Below are 23,421 nucleotides of genomic sequence, written 5' to 3' on the forward strand. Positions count from 1 at the left end.
AGAATTGATGTTGTGAAGTTAAATTAAGTTTCCTTCTGATTGTTTTCTGAACTCATTTGGACATATTTCATTGTTACTGTATTTCTAGCAGGATTTCCTAAACTTTTCATCACACTTGTTTCTTTAACGGAACAAGCTCAACCCAATGTCATTCCAGTCCTTGTTTGGTTCACCCTGCTTTGGTATTCACTTTACCTTCATCCTTTACTTATTCCCCCCTTTCCTTCTGATATTTCATGAGGTGGTTTCATTTTCAAAGTGAACACCACTTCCATTTTTCTTTTTATATAGAATGCGGAAGGGTAGTCTAGCTTCAGATTTAACCCCTTCCTCCCACAACAGGCAGGGAGAAGGATAGATGAGAGGTAAACACTTTGAAAATTGAAATTATGCCTCTAATGGTTTGGCATGGACTAGATGGGCTGAATGGCCTGTTTCTGTGATGTGCTTTTCTATGACTCTGTGACTCAAACTCACCATAATATTAATGCCGTGGTTTCAGGCCTTTAACAAGTTTTGCAGTGAAGGTAGAAGAACATATGAGACATAAAAGTCACAAGCAAGTGAGAATATGATTGCATTGGGGAGGGTGGAAAGGGAATTCGCCAGAGGTTTCAGCTATGAGGAGAAATTAGATAAACTGGGTATACCTTCCTTGAAGAGGAGAAGACTAAGTGGAAGAGCTATTGAAATACATCAAATCATGACGGTCATAGATGAGGTAAATGGTGAACTTTTTCCCCCTTAGCAGAGCGATTGCTCATCGGAGGGCAGAACTTTAAAGTACTTTAGGAGAAGGGAGCTTCAGGTGGAACTTTTGCACCCTGAGGGTGGTTGAAGTGAGGACACACTGTCTGGAGGGGGGGGTGGTGATGGAGGCAGATATTTTCACAACATCTATGTAGTATTTAGCTGAGCACTTCAAATACTGTAGCATGAAGAGACCATAGCCTGAATGGTGGGCATCTGATGGTCAGCATGGACATAGTGGGCCGAAGAGACTGTTTCTATGGTCTGAGATTTCATGACATTTGGAAGTGCAGTGTATTACCTATGCCAAACAAGGGAGTGATGCACTGCCTTTTATTCTTTAATGTATATGTAGAACATAGAACAGTACAGCCCATGATATTGTCCTAACCAATATGTGTTGGGCACGTGGCCAAGTGGTTGAGGCATTCGTCTAGTGATCTGAAGGTCGCTAGTTTGACCTCAGCTGTGGCAGCGTGTTTGTGTCCTTGAGCAAGGCCCTTAACCACACATTGGTCTAGTGTCTGTGCAAGGAGTGGCGCCCCACACAGACTTTCAATCTGCACCTTGTAAGGCATGAAAATGTCCGACACAGGCCTCTCATGCTCTGAGTCGATGTTTCCCCCCCATATAAACCTATATCACGATCAATCTTTTCAGTATGCTGGATGAACTCAGCAGGTCGGGCAGCATCAGTTAGAAACGATGAGTCGACGTTTTGGGTCGGAACCCTTCGTCAGGATTGAAGAATGAGAGATGGGGAAGGATTTGAAGAATGCTTGTAGCTTCAGTTGAAAGACCAGTAATCTGAAAGACAAAGGGGTGGGGGAGGGGAAGCATTGACGTCATAGCCCTGAAAACAATGGGTGGTAGAAGAAGGAGGCGGAACCATGAGGGAGCTGGGGGAGGGGCTAGAGTGAAATAGGGATAGAGGAAGGGAGGGGGAGGGAATTACCGGAAGTTGGAGAATTCTATGTTCATATCAAGGGGCTGAAGACTACCTAGATGGTATATGAGGTGTTGCTCCTCCAACCTTATTCATCTGCAGATTATTTTGTGATCATGATCAATCTAACCCTTCTCTTCCTCACAGCCCATAACCCTCCAATTTCCTACATCCAAAACCACTCTGGAGTCAGACAATATGGAACAGGCCCTTTGGCTCATCAAGACAAGCACTGAGTGACATAAACCCCACCCTGATCCCATTTTATTCTCCCCACGTTCTTCCAGATTCTTCTGCTCTCGGGCAATTTACGGTGGCCAATTAACTTAACAAGTTGGACATCCTTGTAATGCGGGAGCAAACCAAAGCACTCTGGGGGAACCCGTGCGGTCAGTCTCCGCACAGTGAGTGCTGCTGGCGAGGATGAGCTGTGAGACAGCAGCTCCCTAGAAAGGGTTAAGGAAGGTCTTAGAATTCCTAGTGGGTCAGGAGGAGCAAGGGGGGCTTCCCTTCCATAGTCCTTGGGGCAGTACTTTGTCCCCCATGAGGTGAGGGAGTTTCCAGTGCTCCCTGATGGTGACCCAGTGGAGGCACCTCTCCTTCCTTAAAGGACATAATGTGCTCGTACTCCATCTCACACCGACAAGCTGGGGATTATCCAACACATTTCTCATTCAAAGCCTATTACAACCAAATTTCCATTCCCCAGTTAGATTGAACATTTTTGATTTATTTATCCACTTCATCAAGATGTGGATGTCACTGGCAATGCTATTGTTAATGGTCCAAGTCTTACCGCCTCTGAACCGATGAGTCACTCAAAGTCAACCACAATGGTTGTTCTGAAGACTTCTCGGTCAGAATGAATCAATAAGAGAGAAAGACTGGCCATCAATCAGATAGTGTATGCATTTGTGTGACGTTCCAAAAGTTTCATGGTTATCATTACTGATAATAGCTTTTCAAAAAAAATCTATATTATCTATATTTAACTATTTGAACTTTAAAGTATCCAGCTACTTACCACTCATATCTTAGATCAATAGTCCCAACATCTGTGTACTAACCAATGACCAAACTAGCGTACTCATATCTTGTTGAGTGTAAGATCAGAATTCATGAGCCTTTATGTAAATGAAGCCTTGCTGTTCAAACCTTCTGACCTTTGTAGAAGTGTCACCACCAGGTTCTGAGCTGGCCCACACACACTCCATCCCCACTGCAAACATCCACTTTCTTCCACTTGTTCTAGAATGAATTGGTTTCCTCTTCAGTCAAAGGGAACTGACATTAAAGGGAACTGGCGGGGATGATAGCAGATCAGAGATGGCTGAAGTTTCTGGGAATAGTTCACAAGGCACAGAATAGACATACCCCACAGAAGAAGAAGTTCTCAAATGGCGGGGGTAGGCAAACATGGCTGACAAAGGAGGTCAAGGACTGCATAAAAGCCAATGAAAGGGCATACAAGGTGGCAAAAGTGAGTGGGAAATTGGATGATTGGGAGGCTTTTAAAATCTAACAAAAGGCAACAAAAAAAGCTATAAGAGAAAAGATGAAATATGAGGGCATACTAGCCTATAATATAAAGCAGGATACCAAAAGTTTTTTTCAGTTATATAAAGAGTAAAAAGGAGGTGAGAGTTGATATTGGACCACTGGAAAGTTTTGCTGGTGAGGTAGTAATGGGGAACAAAGAAATGGCAGATGATCTTAATGGGTACTTTTCTTCAATCTTCGCTGTGGAAGACACTGGCAGTGTGCCAGAGGTCCATGAGTGCCATTGCTATTGCAAAGGAAAAAGTGCTTGGCAAACTCAAAGGTCTTAAATGGGTAAGTCACCTGGGCCAGATGGACTACATCCTAGAGTCCTGAGAGAGGTTGCTGAAGAGATAACGGATGTATTGGTCATGATTTTTCAAGAATCACTTGATTCTGGCATGGTCCTGGAGAACTATAAGATTGCAAATATCACTCCACTCTTTAAGAAGGGAGGAAGGCAAAAGAAAGGAAATTATAGGCCAGTTAGCCTAACTTCAGTGGTTGGGAAAATATTGGAGTCTATTGTTAAGGATGAGATTTCAAGGTACTTGGAGACTAATGATAAAGTAAGTTAAAGTCAGCATGGTTTCTGTAAAGGTAAATCTTGCCTGACAAATCTGATAGAGTTCTTCAAGGAAGTAACAAGGACAAAGGAGAGACAGTGAATGTCATTTACTTGGATTTTCAGAAGGCATTTGATAAGGTGCCACACATGAGGCTGCTTAACAAGATAAAATCCATTACAGGAATGACACTGGCATGGATAGCGGAATGGCTGACAGGCAGGCGGCAGCGATTGGAAATAAAAGGGGCCTTTTATTCCCAATTAATGCTGGTGACTAGTGGTGTTCCTCAGGAGTCAGTATTGGGATTGCTACTTTTCACATTTTTAAATGATTTAGATAATGGAATTTATGGCTTTGTGGCAAAGTTTGCAAATGATACGAGGATAGGTGGAGGGGTAGGTAGTGCTGAGGAAGCAATGCAATTGTAGCAGGACTTAGACAAATCGGAAGAATGGGCAAAAAAAGTGGCAGATGGAATATAGTGTTGGGAAATGTATGATAATACATTTTGGTAAAAGGAACCATAGTGCGGACTATTATCTAGATGGGGAGAAGGTTCAAACAGCAGAGGTGCAGAGGGACTTAGGAGTCCTCATGCAAGACTCCCAGAAGGTTAATTTACAGGCTGAGTCTATGGTAAAGAAGGCAAATGCATTGTTGGCATTTATTTCAAGGGGAATAGAATATAAAAGCAAGGAGATAATGCTGAGGCTTTATAGGACACTAGTCAGTCCCCACTTGGAGTATTGTCAACAGTTTTGGGCCCCATATCTCAGAAAGGATATATTGTCATTGGAGAGAGTCCAGGGGAGGTTCACAGGGATGATTCCGGGAATGAAAGGGTTAACATAGGAGGAACGCTTGGCAGCTTTGGGCCTGTATTGACTGGAATTAAGAAGAATGTGGGGGGGATCTCAGTGAAACCTACTGGATGTTGAAAGGAGTAGATAGGGTGGATGTGGAGAGGATGTATCCTTTGATAGGGGTATCTGGAACTAGAGGGCATAGCCTAAAAATTGAGGGGTGACCCTTTAGAACAGAGGTAAGGAGGAATTCTTTTTTAGCCAGAGAGTAGTGAATCTATGGAACGCTCTGCCGCAGACTGCAGTTGAGGTTAAATTCGTGTGCATACTTAAGGGGAAGTTGATCATTTCCTGATCAGTCAGGGTATCAAAGGACGTGGTGAGAGGGCAGGTGTATGGGGTCGAGTGTGATCCGGGATCAGCCATGATGGCAGAGCAGACTCGATGGGCTGAATGGCCTAATTCTGCTCCTATGTTGTATGGTCTTATGGTTTTATTAACCTGAAGCAAAGCACAAGCTCTCCCACACGTCCTCTGCCTGAGCTCTTGGTCTTTCCCTTTCATAGTCATGGTCATACTTTATTGATCCCAGGGGAAATTGGTTTTCGTTACAGTTGCACCATAAATAATAAATAGTCATAGAACCATAAATAGTTCCAGTATACAGTTGAAGTTTGTAGAACTTCAAAGCCTCAAAACCCATAATAGCAGCAGGCACACACACACACACGCACGCACGCACGCGCACACACACACACACACACACACACACACACACAAATAAATGCACACACCAGCACATACACACACAAACATATTCACATTTGTTCCCACAAATAGCAGCTAACAGCCTTTCCTTTAATTAATTTGTACTACTGATAAAGACAGTTGCCATTACTAATGTGAATGTGTGAAGTTTTAAAGAAAATGCTGTTAAAAGAATGTGAGAAATGTTATTAATGAATTCTTTATCTTAGGCAGTCCTGTAAAAATGAGCTTGACAGCTTTTCCTCCCCAGTTTAGATGAAAAATGCAGACTCCTCCACAGATGGGGCAGGAGTGGGGTGGGTAGACAGGGAGTGTGTGTGTGTGTGTGTGTGTATACGCGCGCGCGTGTGTGTGTGTGTGTGTGTGTGTGCGCGTGTGTGTGTATACGTGTGCATGCACGAGGGCACTCCTGATGCATGGCTTCAAAACCACATCGAATACACCTTCTCCACTTTTAACTCCCAAGGGCCAGAGGTTTCCAGGAATCAAGTGGACGCCGCAATTCTTAAAACAATCTGTCTCAGATCTGAGTTTAGAACAGAGCGTCCTTTTTGGGGTCTGTTATTGGACATGTGAATGATGTGGCCTGCTCAGTGTAACCATATGAATGGAACTGTGGCACCATTGGTGGGAATGTTGGCCTGGGAAAGGATAATGATGTTAGTTTGCTTATCCTTCTAATGAAGATTTTGTGGACAGACCAGGGTAGGGATCATTGCTGCCTGATAGACGCTGCGTTAGACTTGTTAGAAAAGTATTCTTTTCCTCTATTGACCAGAATCAGCCCCTGGCCAATTGGGGATAAGCAATATTAACATATTACAGCTCAGATTAGCCAAAGTTTTAATTGAAGCAGTGTCTAATCTTACATTTGTTGTGATCACAGTGGGGAGGGGATACTGAGACTGACTGGTGAAATTGAATGAAGAACAAAAGGAATGTGACCTTTATCCTGAAGCATTTCATAACTGACTGAAATGATTCATCTTAGTTCAGGGATTCATCTGGCAGAATATCTCCCCTGACACCCTCATTGCTCTGAAGTGTTTGAATTCTCCTTGCTATCACACACATTATGTCTCAGCCATTCCTCTCGTCTGCTGTGAATTGCACCGGTTGCCCTTTGCACTTTGCTGCACAAAAGGACCTCACTGGACGTGACGTACTTTGGAATCGTACCTGTGTGTGAGAAGTTACCTGTGCAGGTGTTCCCAGAGTTTCCAGCATAGCGACCGCTGCCTCAGCCTGTCCAGCCTCTCTGAGAAAAGTGCCTCTGCTTCCTCACCAGAAATGCACAGGGATAACGATCTCACCACAGGAAGGTAGTGAAATCAGGAGAGGAGAGAGGCTAAACTCACTACAGGAGAGGGCAGCTGTCCCTATTGTACTGCCCTGGCTTGCATATCATGCTGGGATGCAACCTCCATGGTCGACCTCGAACAACAGAGGGCCTCAAGACCTGCTCTCTTGAATTCTCCGACCAGTATCCCTCCTGTAGTTAATTCATACCTCCTCCCACACCAGCATCACTCCTCCTCTTGTGGTGATGAATCCAGAGGAACAGCAGAGACTGATGCAGTTTGGCATCAGTGGCATGGTAGGAGTTGCCAGTCAGTGTTGAACTCAATGTAGGGCCCTGTTAGAGACTCCAGCTCCGGATTTTTCCCTCTGTGCGTGTCCCTATGAGTGGGTATAGCCACAAGGCAACAGTGGTTTGAAACCAGGTTTCTTTCTCTAAAATGAGCTGCCAAGCCCCCATCTGCCTGTAACAACTGGTTTGAAGGACTTTGCCCCTTCTCCTGTCAGTAGAAACGGTTCTGCCAGGTTTAGTAGCTAAGCCACATGTGAAGATCAGGAACTGGACTTGGTTTTGTCAGGGGCTATTTGAGATGCATACCATTGTCAGCATTTAATAGGTACCGGCAGCTTATCCACACTACCTCCCCCAGCTATAACGAGCTTAAGGAGGTTTAATAACCTTACTAAGGAGGCGATAGCGAACCCACTACAACAGAGACATGGAAGCCACCGTGGGAGGGATGGTAAACTTACTCTGGTGGGAAAAGCAAGCACCCAATTGGCGGGAGAACGATAGCGGCAGTGGATGAACGGTAGGAAGGAGAGGGAGCTCACCAGAAGAAGACTGTGTCTATCACACAAGGTAGAGTGAACATATTGTGGGTGGGGCAGTGAGAGCTCCGTGGGAGGGAGAGTGAACTTAAACGTGCGGCGGCAAACTCAGTATGATGTGGAAGGTGAGTTGTCTGGAAGGGGGACTGCAAACCCATTTTTTAAGCGTGTAGCGCATTCTCTATGAAGAAGGGTGAGCTGTCACGAATGAGGGCTTTATCCCCTAACCTTTGGCAGATTCAGTCAGGAACGAGGATGTCTCTGTTCTTATTATTTGTTCAGAGAAACCACCTTTGTTTCATTTAATATACAGTCTGTATACTTCCACAAAATTTCTCCACAGTTAAAGTTTAATGAAATCTCCCATCAAAGGAAGTCACTGTAACTGAAGTCATGATGTCACTGTGCAAAAATCCTATTGCTTTTTTTGTTACAAAACCCAAGGTACTTGGTCACTTTAAATTTTGAGGGTGAAATTAGGGGAAACTTAAGACCCAGCTTTTTAATTGCAGATAATTAATAGTTACTTCTTGATTTCAAATACTGTCAAACAATATTGTTTGTGCTAAATAATGCCCATTATTATTTTTCTCTTTTTCAGCTCTGAGGTTTTGTTGACTCTGTTCCCAAACAACCTGGCACCCAGTGACATCTGACCCCATCGTTTCGTGTGCCTGCCTCCCACTTTCCCGTCCATGGCAATATCTGAGGTTGGAGCAATGGAGGGGAGGTGAGGAACCAAAAGCTCTTCCTGACATGGAGTGCAGCTCCAAGGCAGAACCAGGATCGGTGTCACACTCACCAAACAACTGGCTTCCATGCAGATAGGCAAGTCAGTAGGTGTGGCCCCAGGCACAGGGTTGGTCTCTGCCTAGCAACATGTTGCATGCAGTTCAGGTCCCTAGTTACTAGCTTGCTTCACATGACCTAAACACGTTCAGGGGACATGTTTAGAAATTTTCACTTTCAGTTTGAAACGTCATTCCATACGAGTTTGGACGTTGCTTGCCTGGAGCCAGAAACTCAAGAAATTAGCTTGGAAAGACAACCACCCACATGGCCCCATCCAGTTGGTAAAGTCATTTCATTCCCACCCTTTCTATCAAAGTGCCTTTGATTTTCCTGGTTTCAATGGCAGGCGAGGCTGGCCGAAACAAGCAATGTATCTAGCTCATTTGTATTAGGACTGGTGGAGGTAGAGGACCAGTAAGAGGACAGAAAATTCCCTTTCACTTTCATAGTATGCCGGTGGGGCAGTGATGAAAAGGGAAGGACCCGTGTCTCTAGCTCTCCAACAGCAATCAGCTTTAGATCTTTGCTCCTGTATAGTTCAGTGGGACACAGTGTACAGCTGAGAATTCAGTCAATGAAACAAGTCTAAATTATTGAGCGATATGAAACAGGTGACGTTATATTAGTGTAGACAGCATAAAATTGTTCACAACCACAAGAAAATCTGCGGGTGCTGGAAATCCAAAGCAACACACACAAAATGCTGGAGGAACTCAGCAGGTCGGGCAGCATCCACAGACGTTTTGGGTTGAGACCCTTCTTCAGAACTGGAAAGGAAGGGGGAAGACGTCAGAGTAAAAAGGTGGGGGGAGGGGAAGGAAGGTGATGGTTGAGGCCAGGTGGGTGGAAAAGGTGAAGGGCTGGAGAGGAGAGTGGACCGTAGGAGAAAGGGAAGGAGGAGGGGACCCGGGGGGAGGTTATAGACAGGTGAGAAGAAGTAAGAGGGCCAGAGTGGAGAATAGGAGAAGGAGGGAAGGGGGGAGGGAATTTTTTTAACCGGAAGGAGAAATCAACACTAATGCAATCATGTTGGAGGGTACTCAGACGGAATACAAGGTGTTGTTCCTTCACCCTGAGGGTGGCCTCATTGTGGCACAATATTGCTTCTGTTACAATAATAACTGTATTTCAGCAAATACTTCATCAGACAAGACCATGAATGTAGATCTTTTAAGAATTCACATGAACGTTGATAAATCAAGTAAGTCTCTCTATAAATAAATTCTCTAGCAAAGAACCAGGCCAGGATGCTCTGCGAGAGTGTGTGTAGACCTCAGTATATCTTGGATTGGTCTGTTTGTCATTCCGCTGGGATCTTCCTCTGTTCCATCTCCTGGGAAAGAAAACCATCGGATAAAACTTCACGTTAGAAAATATTGACAGAGGACAGGGCTGTACAAACAGGAGTAGGCTCTAGGTTTAATGGTTAGAAATCACAAGACATGTGCTGATGTCCTTGGAGATCAGTGCCAGCCACAGGTAAATTCATAACTCATCCAAATATGATTAAAATGATGACACAAGAAACTGCAGATGCAAGAATCTGGAGCAACAAACAATCTGCTGGAAGAAAGAATTGGACTGGGGCAGGGGCTCAACCTGAAATGTCGACAGCTCCTGTTCTCCTTCAATCCACTGAGTTCTTCCAGTAGATTGATAATTTCTACTCCTCCCTCATCTCCTGAAGGCACTGTCTCTCACCGGGATTGGTTTGGGAACACAGTAACCCTTCAAGACTTAATTTACGGAGGTCACTATCTGAGCCCAACCCTGGGGTGTTGGCGGGCTGTCTGACTTTGATTCTGTTCTCTCCTGACGCCCACAGGCAGAAACAATTCTGTTTGGTGCAGAGGACTACAAGATTAAATGCTACTTTAAAACACCTTGCTCCCGAAGGTAAGATTAAAAAAATATACCTCTGTAATCAGGAGAAATGTAGATTTCACGGTGGCTTGATTGCTTATAACATAATGGCATGATTGGAGAGTCTGTGTCCGTGTTCTAATTATTTGAAATAAATAGGTCAGGGAGTATGGGGTTAACCAGTTGTGCTGTGTGCTGGGTTGGTCGTTTCTCAGGGTGCTGGAGTTGGGAAACAGACGGCTGGCTAATATAAAGAACCCTGATCCCTCCAAATGAGAGCTGGCTGTATTCTAGGCAGGAGGGGAGACTGCCTGGATCTCGTTTCTTAAGGGGTTTGGCAGGCAATTTTCCAAGCCCTTCTGCAGCTAATGGGCCTGGGGTTTTTATTTGTTATCTTGCCTCTCCTGGGAGATAACAAGATTCCTGGAGGGAAAAGGGTGCCAGTACAGCGTTGTTTGATGGCTCACAACTGGGTGAGTGGGTTGGCCATTTCCTGTCATTGGGGATCATGCTATGAATATTACGGTGCAATTCAGTCATCTCAGCAACATCAGAGCAGCAGTTTTGTACCTGGGGCAAAGAATAGACTCAAGCAGAATGCTGATCAACCTAGCCCATCTCTTGGTCCATATGTAGTCATTCTGACTGTACTCATTCTGAACTTAATAACCATTCCATCTGTAAGGGTTTCTTCTTTTATGTTACTGCTAAGGTGAATAAAATGGCTTCTCTGTACTGTTAACTGCTGAGACAGTGGTTCTCTATAGCAGTTAGTGATAACAGGACTTGTATTCATTTGTTAACCAATTGGGGATAGATGTTATTCTTTCTGTCTGTGTGAAAGCTGTTAGTTTGCGCGGGCTTCGGGGGAGAAGGCGCGAGGAGGATGAAGAGAGAAGACGTGGCTTGAGGAGATGGTTGCCGGATCCGCTGGGCCTGGGCTCGGGGCGGGAGCCCAGGGGTCGACGACGAGTGAAGGAGGATCAGCGAAAGGGAATCCGTGAGCTCCAACGTTTGTGCACTTGTCATGTTCATGAGATTATTGGCGCCTTTTATTTCTTTTCCTTTTCTTTTGTTTCTCTACTAACCCCATACTTTTACCAGGGGGCTACACATCCCTCCCTAGCTGTATTTTATGTCACTATTTTTTTTTAATCTAACCTTGTTTTTTCCCTGTCAGACTTTGTGGGATTACAGAAATCATTAAAACAGTGCTCCCACTCCACAGTGCACACAGAAATATCAGCAATTACAGGCTGGGCCATGGTGTTCATTCCAAGAAAGATTATTGTAGTAAGATATGAACTCCCACACTTGCTTATCAAACTGCATTTTTGCATTCCTTTATGAATTGGCAGACTGCTGATTTTAATTTTTACTCTCCCGTGTTTCTACATTTTGAAAGCCTGAGCCAAGAAAGGAAGAAAGCCCACTTGGGTTTCGTGCCTGTTTCCCTTCAGGGTGAGCTGCCCACAGAACTGAGCATCCAAACGTACAGGGTGAGGAGTTTGGCGCCTGCAGATCCTGAATCCCTGTGAGAATCTGAGCCTTCTGCAGAGCAGAGAACAATCTCAATCATTTAATATATGGGAAAGGGCCAATTCGAGCTTAAATTCAGAGCCTGTTTCTGAGGCTGAGGCCTTTCTGTATCTGAGTGTCTCCTCCCTCTAGTGGAAATTTCTTATGATTTTATGTAAACTCCTCAGGCATTAGTAGATGCATGTGAAGGTTTATTAGCAAGTAACTTGCTCAATGTAAAGGATTCAGTTTCATATAAGAAAATAGGAGCAGGGGTAGGTCATTCAGCCCCTCTTATCTGCTTCATCATTCTGTATATTCATGGGTGATCTGTCCTAGGCCTAATCTCCTCTTTCGTGCCAGGTCCCCACAGCCCTCAATTCCACGATCTCTCAAAACTTCATCTTTTTCGTCTTTAAATGCCCACAATACCTGAGGTCAGTGCCTTCTGGAGTAGGGCTGCATTGTCTTACAGTGAGAAAGCGTTCCAGCCTCATACTGTACAGGCAGCTGACCTTTCAGCTTCTTGAAGCAGCTTTGTAGCTTCCTTGCAGGTCACTTCAGGTTTGATTGTAACACGGTTTCCAAACAGAGCTCTCTTTAACACCAACTTTCACAACAAGGCTGATGTCACCCTCCCCACTGTAAATAATTCTAACAGTCTGATCCCAAATCCTAGCCAAAGGACTCCCAGACTGAAGATTAAAGATGTTACCAAGTAATTAGGATTAATTTTTCTTTTGCAATCATTTAATTTTTCTCTGCTATTATTGAACAACAAGCTGACGGTATAATCACGAGTACCAGTGTGATAAAGGTACACCAAAAGAGTCCAGCTAATATCAACAGAAACGCAGTCGGTGACACAGAGAGCTGGCACTGAGCCTAAGAGAATGTTTGGAGCTAGATTAAGGTCAGTTGAGATATGATCAAAGTGCTCAAATTATCCCATCATTTCAAGTGAACTTGATTATTCAGTCCCTTAGGCATGTTAATTCCTCCCAGCCAATGCCTTGTGCTGCCATTCCCAGCACTTGGCCCAGTCACACCATTGGGTTATCAGCCTTGAAGATGTTCTGAGTGCTGAGCGCATCAGTTTTTGACATAAACGATAAGCTGGTCAAGGCAGAGGGAATGGAGCCTTCCATCCCAATGCCTGTTATCAATTACTCCAAGAATGGTTGAAACTAGAGCTTCCTCCACATAATAACGGTGTACGTGATGCTATTACGGCTCGGGGCGTTGGAGTTCGGATTTCAATTCTGACACCGTCTAGAAGGAGTTTGGACGTCCTCCCCGTGAACGTGTGGGTTTCCACCGGGTGCTCCAGTTTCCTCCCACATTCCAAAGATGGTTGGTAAGTTAATTAGTCATTGTAAGTTGCCTGGCGATTAGGCTAGGGTTAAATAGGTGTGTGTTTGTGCAGTGCCAGTTGTGGGGCTGTATCTCTAAAACAAATACAAAATAATTTAAATCACTCCCAATGCGTATCTCAGTTTAGCTTCATTTGAGCTCCAAGGACTACCTCAGATTCGCTTTACGTAGGGACTTCTAACATTCAGCAAGGTGTGGAGTGTTCAATCCTCTGGGTCCCGGCAGATTTCAGGGCTTTGTAATGAATTTTAAGCTTGAGAAATGCTGTATACAGGTTACACATGAGATGACTCACAGTAAACCTGTGCATGGTGCTTGCATACCAAAGAGTTCTCGAGGTTGATGAGGCGTGTCGTGGTGTCACAGAGGTCTTGGCCTTGCTTCCTCAGCTCTCTCTTCAGCACCTCAATCTCATAATCCTTCCTCTTCAGCTTCTCCTCCATCATCTTCCGACGAGCCTCGGCCTGGAGCCAAAGCACGAGAGAGAAATGAGAACCCCTTTTGACAAAGAGATGTATCAAACAGTGCAGAATGAGGTCTTTCCTACTAGGAAAACAGCTGGCACTAGTTTAACAGGCAGCATGGGAAGATACAACTGGGATACAACAGAGATGTCGGGTCTTTTCCCAGAGAGGGAGAGAGTAACTTCTCCTTCCAATTGCATTTTAGGGAGTCCTGTTTAGAAAGAGGAAAAACAGGAAAAGGAAGGGTATTGTCTGTCTATTCCTAGACAGAATGAGATTGGCAAGTTCTATGTGATTCCATAAAGGAAAGGAATTTGCAAATATCCCGAGAAATGGTTTAATGTGTTAACAAAATCTATTCACCAGACAGGTTACTAGGATCAATATTTCTGAGCAACAGCATGTATTCAAAAATTATCATTAACATGCACAGGAACATTGCCAAAAGTTGACAGCAAGGTCCTTCAAAGGAGATATTAGGACAGGTGACCAAAAAGGCAGTCAGTGCGGCAATAATGAATTAAGGTTGGATAGTTAGGAAGAAAAAATTTGGGGAGGGAATTTCATTGCTCCCAGGGACAATCAGCTGAAGGCACTGATGGAATCAGAGTTAATTGAACATATACAAGTGGCCAAAATTGGATCACAGTGGCTGCAAGATTCAGGAGGTTTCAGAGATGGGGAGAGGTTGTTCTACACAGTCTAACTCTTGTGCTTGTACAGTATATGCAGTGTGCACTGTATTTAACCTTAAACAATCTTCACAGTTAAACTTTGGGGTAATTTTAATTCTACACCACCTGGTGGAAAATGGATCATTTGGCTTGACCAACAGCATTGCATTCACTGATCCAATCCCACTGGTCTCCCATTGAGAGGATTTGTTAGAAGTGACGCTCTCAGCAACAAGTGCAGATGTGAGCACTGGACCTCCACAGAGGCCCAATCTCTCACCTTGCCGTGAATATCCTCCTTCACACAGCTATGAGACGGGGACTTGCTTCCTTTTCTCTCCAACTGTTCTACATGGATGGTCTGCACGAAACAAAAAGAGTAAAGTCAGTGGCGTATACATCTGACTTTTGCCACTGCCTGTGGTTCTGGTGCAGACGACATTATGAAACTGTAGCTGTTTCCACACTGAAATGTTTTACATTCCTAGGTCTGATAAACCACTCTTGCAGTCTTTTATGAACCAGTGCAATCAAATAACATCTAAGGATAGAATTATTTACTTTAATTGGGTTAAAAAATTCCTTGATTTATTTAAGTATGGTAGTCTGGTGAAGTTTCATTAATTCATATGAAAATGGCACAAAAGCATGGCCTGTACATTGGGGTGTCTTCTCCAGACTGTAACAAAATAACTTTGAGGCCATTCACTTCTACCTCGTAGGCACAAGTGCTTAGTTTTCTGGTAAATTTAATATTTAATTGGTAAACTCTTTTTAAATGTACCTTACAGTTCCCTGCAGCTAAAATCAATTCATTTTTGGAACCTACATGCAGTTCCCTAAACCAGCAGAATTTATGGAAACAGTGTGCCTTAGTTAACATCTTTAACTCAGGAAAAAAAATCTGAAGGTATCCCTGGACTTTAGATGAACAAGGTGATTAGTTTGATCTGGAGGCTGGGTAGCTTTGTGGGCAGAGTCAGCACTTATCTCATGGAAAGTAAACTGCTATACCTAAAGTTCAACAGTACTTTGGGGGGAGAGTGTACTATAAAATCTCGCCTCATAGTCTAACTCCTTCAACTCTGGAATCAACTTGGTGAACCTCCTCTGCACCACCTCCAAAGCCAATATAGCCTTCCTCAAGTAAGGAGACCAGAACTGCACGTACTACTCCAGATGCAGTCTCACCAATACCCCGTACAGTTGTAGCATAACCTCCCTGCTCTTAAATTCAATCCCTCTAGCAATGAAGGCCAACATTCCATTTGCCTTCTTGATAGCCTGTTGCATATGCAGACTCTTTTGTGATTCATGCACAAGCACTCCCAGGTCCCTCTACACAGCAGCATGCTGCTATTTTTGACCATTTAAATAATAATCTGCTGTCTCATTTTCCCTTCCAAAATGGATGACCTCACATTTACCAACATGATACTCCCATCTGCCAGACCCTTGCCCACTCACTTAACCTATCCATATCTCTCTGCAGGCTCTCTGTATCTTCTGTATAATTTGCTTTTCCACTCAGTTTAGTGTCATCAGCAAACTTAGATACACTACTCTCATTCACCCCTCTTCCAGATCGTTCATGTATATCGTGAACAGTTGCAGGCCCAGCACTGACCCCTGCAGCACATCACTTACCACTGATTGCCAACCAGAGTAACACCCATTTATCCCAACTCTCTGCTGTCTATTAGTTAACCAATCCTCTATCCATGCTAATACATGACCCCCAACTCTATGCATCCTTATCTTATGGATAAGTCTTTTATGTGGTACCTTATCGAATGCCTTCTGGAAATCCAAGTCTGTTCCCCTCTATCCACTGCACACATTATATCCTCAAAGAACTCCAGTAAGTTTGTCAACCTCTGCAGATTCTGGGGTCAAAGCAACACTCACAACACGCTGGAGGAACTCAGCAGGTCGGGCAGCATCCGTGGAAAAGATCAGTCAACGTTTCGAGCCGGAACCCTTCGTCAGGACTGAAGAGGGAAGGGGCAGAGGTCCTATAAAGAAGGTGGGGGGAGGGTGGAAAGGAGAAGGCTGGTAGGTCCCAGGTGAAAAACCAGTGGAAGGGGAAAGATAAAGGGGTAGGGGAGGGGAAGCAGGGAGGTGATAGGCAGGAAAGGTGAGGAAGGAATAGGTAGTAGAAGGAGGCGGAACCATGAGGAAGGTAGTAGGCAGCTGGGGGAGGGGGCAGAGTGAAACTGGGGTAGGGGAAGGGAGGGAGAGGGAATTACCGGAAGTTGAAGAATTCGATGTTCATATTAAGGGGCTGGAGACTACCCAGACGGTTTATGAGGTGTTGGTCCTCCAACCTGAGTTTAGCCTCATCATGGCGGTAGAGGAGGCCATGTATGGACATATCCGAATGGGAATGTGAAGCAGAATTGAAGTGGGTGGTTACTGGGAGATCCTGTCTGTTGTGGCAGACGGAGCGGAGGTGCTCAATGAAGCAGTCCCCCAATCTGCGTCGGGTTTCACCGATGTAGAGGAGGCCACACCGGGAGCACCAGATGCAATAGATGACCCCAACAGACTCACAAGTGAAGTGTTGCCTCACCTGGAAGGACTGTTTGGGGTCCTGAATGGTGGCAAGAGAGGAGGTGTAGGGACAGGTGTAGCACTTACACTTACAGGGATAAGTGCTGGGTGGGAGATCCGTGGGGAAGGACATGTGGACCAGGGAGTTGCGGAGGGACCGTTCCTGTGGAAAGCGGAGAGGGGTGGAGAGGGAAAGATGTGCTTAGTGGTGGGGTCCTGTTGAAGGTGGCAGAGGTTGTGGAGGATAATGTGCTGGATCTGGAGGCTGGTGGGGTGGTAGGTAAGGACAAGGGGAACTCCGTCCCTGTTGTGGTGACGGGAGGATGGGGTGAGGGCTGAAGTGTGGGAAATGGAGAAGATGCGGGTGAGGGCATCATTGATGATGGTAGAAGGGAAACCATGATCCTTAAAGAAAGAGGACATTTGAGATGTCCTAGAATGGAAAGCCTCATCCTGGGAGCAGATGCGGCGGAGACAGAGGAACTGGGAGTAGGGAATGGCATTTTTGCATGTGGCAGGGTGGGAAGAGGTATAGTCGAGGTAGTTATGAGAGTCAGTGGGCTTGTAGAAGATGTCAGTGGACAGTCTGTCTCCAGGGATGGAGACCAAGAGATCGAGAAAGGGGAGAGAAGTGTCCGAGATGGACCAAGTGAATTTGAGGGCTGGGTGGAAGTTTGAAGTAAAGTCAATGAAATTGACGAGCTCAGCATGGGTGCAGGAAGCAGCACCAATGTAGTCGTCAATGTAGCGAAGGAAAAGTTGGGGAGCAGTACCAGTATAGGTTTGGAGCATAGACTGTTCCACATAACCAACGAAGAAGCAGGCATAGCTGGGGCCCATGCGAGTGCCCATAGCTACACCCTTGGTCTGAAAGTTTGTCAAACAGGACCTGCCTTTGCTGAATCCATGCTACATTGTATTGCCTTCCTTACTATCAACTTGACCTGTAAGGAATCCTGCACAAGGACCCCTTAGTACCTCCAATTTCTGAACTCACTCTCCATTTAGAAAATAGCGTACAGCTTTTTTCTTTCTACCAAAGTGCAAGAGACCATATACTTCCCTACACTGTATTCCACCTGTAATATTCTGTAATTACCACCAGAAACTCCAGCCACTGCTGCTCTATAGTCACCCTGCTAGTGCCTTCCAATCAACCCTGGCCAGCTCCTCTCTTATATCTCTGTAGTTACCTTTACTCAACACTAATACCAAGACATCTGATCTTAGTTTCTCCCTCTCAAACTGCAGGATGAATTTTATCATATTAAGATTACTGCCTCCTAAGGGTTGCTTTACCTTAAACTTAATGAAATCTGGTTCATTACACAAGATCCCATCCATAATGGCCTTATCCCTTGTGGGCTTGACCACAAGATGCTACAAAAGGCATTCTACAAATTCTTTCTCTTGGGATCTAGCACCAACCTGATGTTCCAAAATTCCTTGCGTATTGAAATCCCTCATGACCATCATTGCACTTCCTTCTTCACGTGCCTTTTCTGTCTCCTGTTGCAGCTTGTACCCCGCATTCTAGCTACCGTTGGAAGGCCTGTATGTAACTCCCATCAATGTCTTTTTACTCTTGCAGTTTCTAAATCCTACCGACTAGGATTCTACATCTTCTGATCCTATATCACTTCTTTCCAAGGACTTGATTTACTTTTTTTTTTAACCAACAAAGCCATTCCATGTCCTCTGCCCACCTGTTTGTATTTTTGATATGATGTGTATCCTTGGCTGTTTAGTTCCCAGCTGTGATCTTCTTTCAACCGCAACTCTGTGATGCCTACAATGTCATACCTGCCAGTCTCTAACTGCACTACAAGATTTCCTATCTTATTTCATACACTGCATGCATTCAAATATAATACTTTCAGTCCTGTATTCACCAGCCTCTTCTCAATTTTGTCTCCATGTTTTCTGAAGATAAATGCTTATCTCTTTCTAAACTTTTTTTGGCTTATTCTTTATTCTGGATACTTCAGGAATCTCTCTTGCTCTCTCACTGCATTGAAGTTTTGTTGAAGATGCCCTCATTGAGATAAGAAGTTAAAACAAGATCCAAATCTGCTTGCAGACGGAAGTGGAAGACCCAGAACTTCACTTTATTAAAAACAGTAGAGTTGTCATTTGTGGCCTGACCAACATTCATCTTTCAACTAACATTACTAAATTATCGATTAATTGGCACATAACAATTTGCCATTTGTGAGAGTTTGCTGTGCACAAATTAACTTTCACATTTCCTGTATTACAATGACTACTCTTCAAAATCACTTAGTTGGCTGCTAATTGCTTTGGGGACTTCCTGAAAGAGACATAAATAATACCATAATATAGCAAGTATTTTTGACATAGAAATTAAATTTAGACACTCCTATTGTCTTGATCCCCCAGGCATCAAAAATCAAAGCCAATACTCCTTTGCTCCTAATGGTTTGGTGTACCAATGTATTCAATAATAATTGAATTATTGAGGGAAGAGAGTTCATATTTTGTGCCTGCGGAATAGCTTCCATACAGAGAGGATATTATGAAATTTCTTTGTAACTTCAGTTCATCTCAGATATAAGTGAGCTCCCAAGGACATTGGCTGCAGTGACAACAACTGGGTGTATTGTATAAAGAGAGTGCAGATTGTGTAGCTTGTATTGAGGCAAAGAGATTGATAAATTTGAAACATAATTTTAGAAAGTGGATGCTGGAGATATGAAAAGAAGAGTAGAAAATGCTGGAAATAGAAGGTCAGGCATTATTTGTAGAAGAAGAAACAATTAAAGTTACAGGTAACTGACCTTTCATCAGTACTGACTCAAGGTGAGAAGTTACAATCTGAGATGCAGTTTACGTAAGGCTACAAATTAGAAAAAGATCAATCAGGGTTCCTCTCAAATTCTATCCAGTGCCTACCATCACTTCCGAAGAAAGGTCACTGGCCCAAAATGTTAACTCTCTACAAGATGGGGGTGTACCGAGATAATCAGAGGCATAGATAGAGTGGCCATCCAGAGACTTTGTCCCAGGGCAGAAACTGCTAATACAAGAAGGCGTGACTTTAAAGTGTTAGAAGGAAAGCACAGGTGGGGGGTGGGGTGTCAGAAGTAGGTGTTTTACGCAGGGAGTGGTAGGAGTGTGGAATACACTGCCAAGGATGCTGGTAGAGGCAGAAACATTACGGTTATTTAAAAGACCCTTAGATAGGCACATTGATGATAAAAAAAAATGGAGAGTTATTTGGGAGAGAAGAGTTAGATTGATTTTGGAGCAGGTTAAAGTGTTAGTACAATATCTTCGGCTGAAGAACCTGTACTATATTGTACAGTTCTATGTTCCTCTCTGCACAGATGCTGTCTGACCTACTGAATATCTTCAGCATTTTCTTTTCTTTGTTCAGACTGAGAAGTTGCTGGGCTTGGTTCCTTTCTGCGCTAAACCGGCCGACGTGGCAAACACAGGGTGTAGAACTGATCAGTGCTAAGGAGGGAAAACAAGTCTTGCATGGTTGCAGTTACTTCCTGATCACCATCCTGTGATTGCTTCTGGATAACAACACATACGCATGATGAGGAGGAAGGAACAACCAACCGTGATTCCCTGCACAGTTGAATAGGAGGTTAACACTCAATAATGCGTGTGAAGAATGTCTGGACAAGTAAGCTACTTTATAGCCAGATCCCAGTGAGAAACAGGGCTTCCTGTAAGGGGGAGGGCTTTCCAATAAAATTACTGCTCCCAATTCTCACAGAAGTGTAGGTCACAACCCTACAGAGTATACCCCATTGATTCAATGTGTGGAATGGGGGTGGAACTTTTGCCATGGCTTCTAATGAACCAATGTTGTGTTTGCTGAAATTATTATCTACTGTATCATAGACACATAGAAACATAGAAAATAGGTGCAGAAGTAGGCCATTCGGCCTTTCGAGCCTGCACCTCCATTCAGTATGATCATGGCTGATCATCCAACTCAGAACCCTGTACCTGCCTTCTCTCCATACCCCCGATCCCTTTAGCCACAAGCGCCTTATCTAACTCCCTCTTAAATATAGCCAATGAACTGGCCTCAACTGTTTCCTGTGGCAGAGAATTCCACAGATTCTCCTCTCTCTGTATCAAAACTGTATTAATGAGTGTTGGTAATAACGCCTTCAAAAGATGCATCTTCTTATTTGTACAAAAAGTTGATCAGACTAACCACGAGGTTTCTATGTAACAGAGTGGATTGGATGACGTGATTTGCTACACTGTGCAACTCTAGGATGGGGAATCTGCAGATACAATTCTTCTTTATATTTAAAGTTTCTGTTACCCCTAAAACAAGTAAGTGAAGCAACCTCACATCCTGGACCAGCAAAGAATTCTAATCAAAATTACTTGTCCTGTTCTCCACTTGGACTAAGATTTAATGTGACCTGAACATCTCCCACTACCTTTTCCAAGGAACATTTTACATGAGTGATCTGGGACAGTGCAAGTGTCAGCGGACTTCGGTACTTTGTGCGTGCACATCGTTTCACCTTCACACTTTGGCCAGCCGGTCGACTTCCACCTATCAAACGTCAGCTGAGCTACACACAGCGTTGGAGTACAAATGCCAGGGAGTTACACCCAGCACTTACGGAACACAACTCTGGTCCGTTGGTGAGCACCTCATCTCAAAATGTATTTGAAGGATTTGGAGACGGTTAGAACGAAGCAAGAGGGGATTTAATGGAAGTCATCAGCATGAGGAAGTCTGCAGGTGCTGGAAATCCAAAACGACACTCACAAAATGCTGGAGGAACTCAGCAGATCAGGCAGCATCGAGGGAAGTTAACAGATAGCTGATCTTTCGGGCTGAGGCGTTGACTATCTATTCACTTCCGTAGATGCTGCCTGACCTGTTGAGTTCCTGCAGCATTTTGTGTGTGTTGCATTAAATGCAAGTGTTTAAAATTATAACACAAACAACAGGAATTCTGCAGATGCTGGAAATTCAAGCAACATACATCAAAGTTGCTGGTGAACGCAGCAGGCCAGGCAGCATCTACGGAAACGTCGACTGCACCTCTTCCTACAGATGCTGCCTGGCCTGCTGCGTTCACCAGCAACTTTGATGTATGTTGTTTAAAATTATGAAGGGTTTGGGAAGAGTGGATAAAGATGACCAATTTCCAGTATCTCAGATGCTGTTTACATGGAGGTAAGGACTGAAGGCGAGTGGCTAAAGAACAAGAGACAAAATGAAGGACGGCTTTTATACAAGGCAAGCTTAGGATAAGGAATGTCCTGCAAATCAGATGGTGAATTCATTGGTGACTTTTAAAAGGAAACTAAATAAAAACCAATCCGAAACAGTGATCTGGGATCAAGTAAAGATTCCAGGACTAACTGGAATATTCTAATTTTAGATTATGAGTCATGCAGACTCAGTGGGCCGGACAATTTTGTTCTTTGCTGTACTGCTCTATGACGCGGTGATTCAGTGTCTCACAAGCTTTACTAATGTCCTGTCAAAATCAGATAATGGAATGTCTTTCCGGCCAGTGGACTCAATGGACAATAACTCTTCTCAGAGAACCACAGCAGAGAGCAAGCAACTTCGGGATGAGGCCAACTGTTGTATAATGGGATGGTGTTAGGCTCTGTCTTCAAGCAATGTTTCCGAAGAGAGAGATTCTTCTGCGTTTCTTCCTTTATGGAATGTTAATTTGCTGACAAAGACAGGGCTTATTGCTCATTGCAGCTGCCTTCAAGTTTGCAACCACTGGGGAAGCTGTGAAGCACTTTCACTAGTGAGATAGTTAAAACAACTCTAGTCTGTATGGGGATTCTCTTTTTACTTGTTGTTACAATAACACTTCCCACATAGAAGCCTCTGACAATCTAATATGCCTGCACGCTGTGGTTGGAACGTTTAATTCATCCCTACTGCCTGTTACAAGTAGAGGTCTATCTAAGGAAGCCTCTGATGTTGAAAACCTGAAGTAACAAGTTGAGCTGGAAGGTGTAGAATCAATCACTCTGCATCTCAAAGAATGAAAAAGCAAAGGCAAAATCCTGCAGATGCTGGAAATCAGAGTATAAACAAGTACGGGGTGCCACGATAGTGTAGCGGTCAGCATGACATTATTACCACTTGGGGCATCAGAGTTTGGAGTTCATTCCGACGTGATCTTTAAGGATTCTGTGCATTCTCCCTGTGGAAGGCCTGATTTTTCTCTGGGTCCTCTGATTTCCTCTCACAGTCCAAAGACATACTGGTTAGTAGATTCAAAAACAACAGGAATTCTGCAGATGCCGGAAATTCAAGCAACACACATCAAAGTTGCTGGTGACCTCCTGTCCCATGGTCCTCTCATATCCCTTTTGCCTATCACCTGTCCAGCTCTTGGCTCTATCCCTCCCCCTCCTGTCTTCTCCTATCATTTTGGATCTCCCCCTCCCCCTCCAACTTTCAAATCCCTTACTCACTCTTCCTTCAGTTAGTCCTGACGAAGGGTCTCGGCCTGAAATGTCGACTGCACCTCTTCCTAGAGATGCTGCCTGGCCTGCTGCGTTCACCAGCAATTTGGATGTGTGTTGCTGGTTAGTAGATTAATTGGTCTTTGTAAGTTGTCCCGTGATTAGGCTAGGGCTAAATTGGGGGTTGCCGGGTGGTGCGGTTTGAAGGGCTGAATGAGCTATTCTGTGCTG

General features: G+C 44.2%; 1 protein-coding gene across 2 annotated transcripts in view; it reads right to left on the reverse strand.

Moving 5' to 3' along the window:
• Nucleotides 1-8,502: 8,502 nt before the first annotated feature.
• The window catches only part of LOC134337808 (forkhead-associated domain-containing protein 1-like), a 144,691-nt gene continuing 129,772 nt past the window's right edge, over nt 8,503-23,421 (reverse strand). Inside the window, exons 29-31 of one of the 2 annotated variants that reach the window (XM_063033061.1) lie at nt 14,471-14,551; nt 13,376-13,516; nt 8,503-9,630 (exon numbers count right to left, since the gene is read on the reverse strand). In XM_063033061.1, coding sequence (XP_062889131.1) covers nt 9,598-9,630; nt 13,376-13,516; nt 14,471-14,551 — 255 coding nt within the window. In that variant the 3' untranslated portion in view covers nt 8,503-9,597. Of the gene's footprint in view, nt 9,631-11,602; nt 13,517-14,470; nt 14,552-23,421 lie in introns of those variants that run through there. The other variant, XM_063033062.1, reaches the window with a different exon arrangement.

Source organism: Mobula hypostoma, chromosome 25 (genome assembly GCF_963921235.1).
Source record: "Mobula hypostoma chromosome 25, sMobHyp1.1, whole genome shotgun sequence".
In the NCBI taxonomy this organism is placed as follows: domain Eukaryota; kingdom Metazoa; phylum Chordata; class Chondrichthyes; order Myliobatiformes; family Myliobatidae; genus Mobula; species Mobula hypostoma.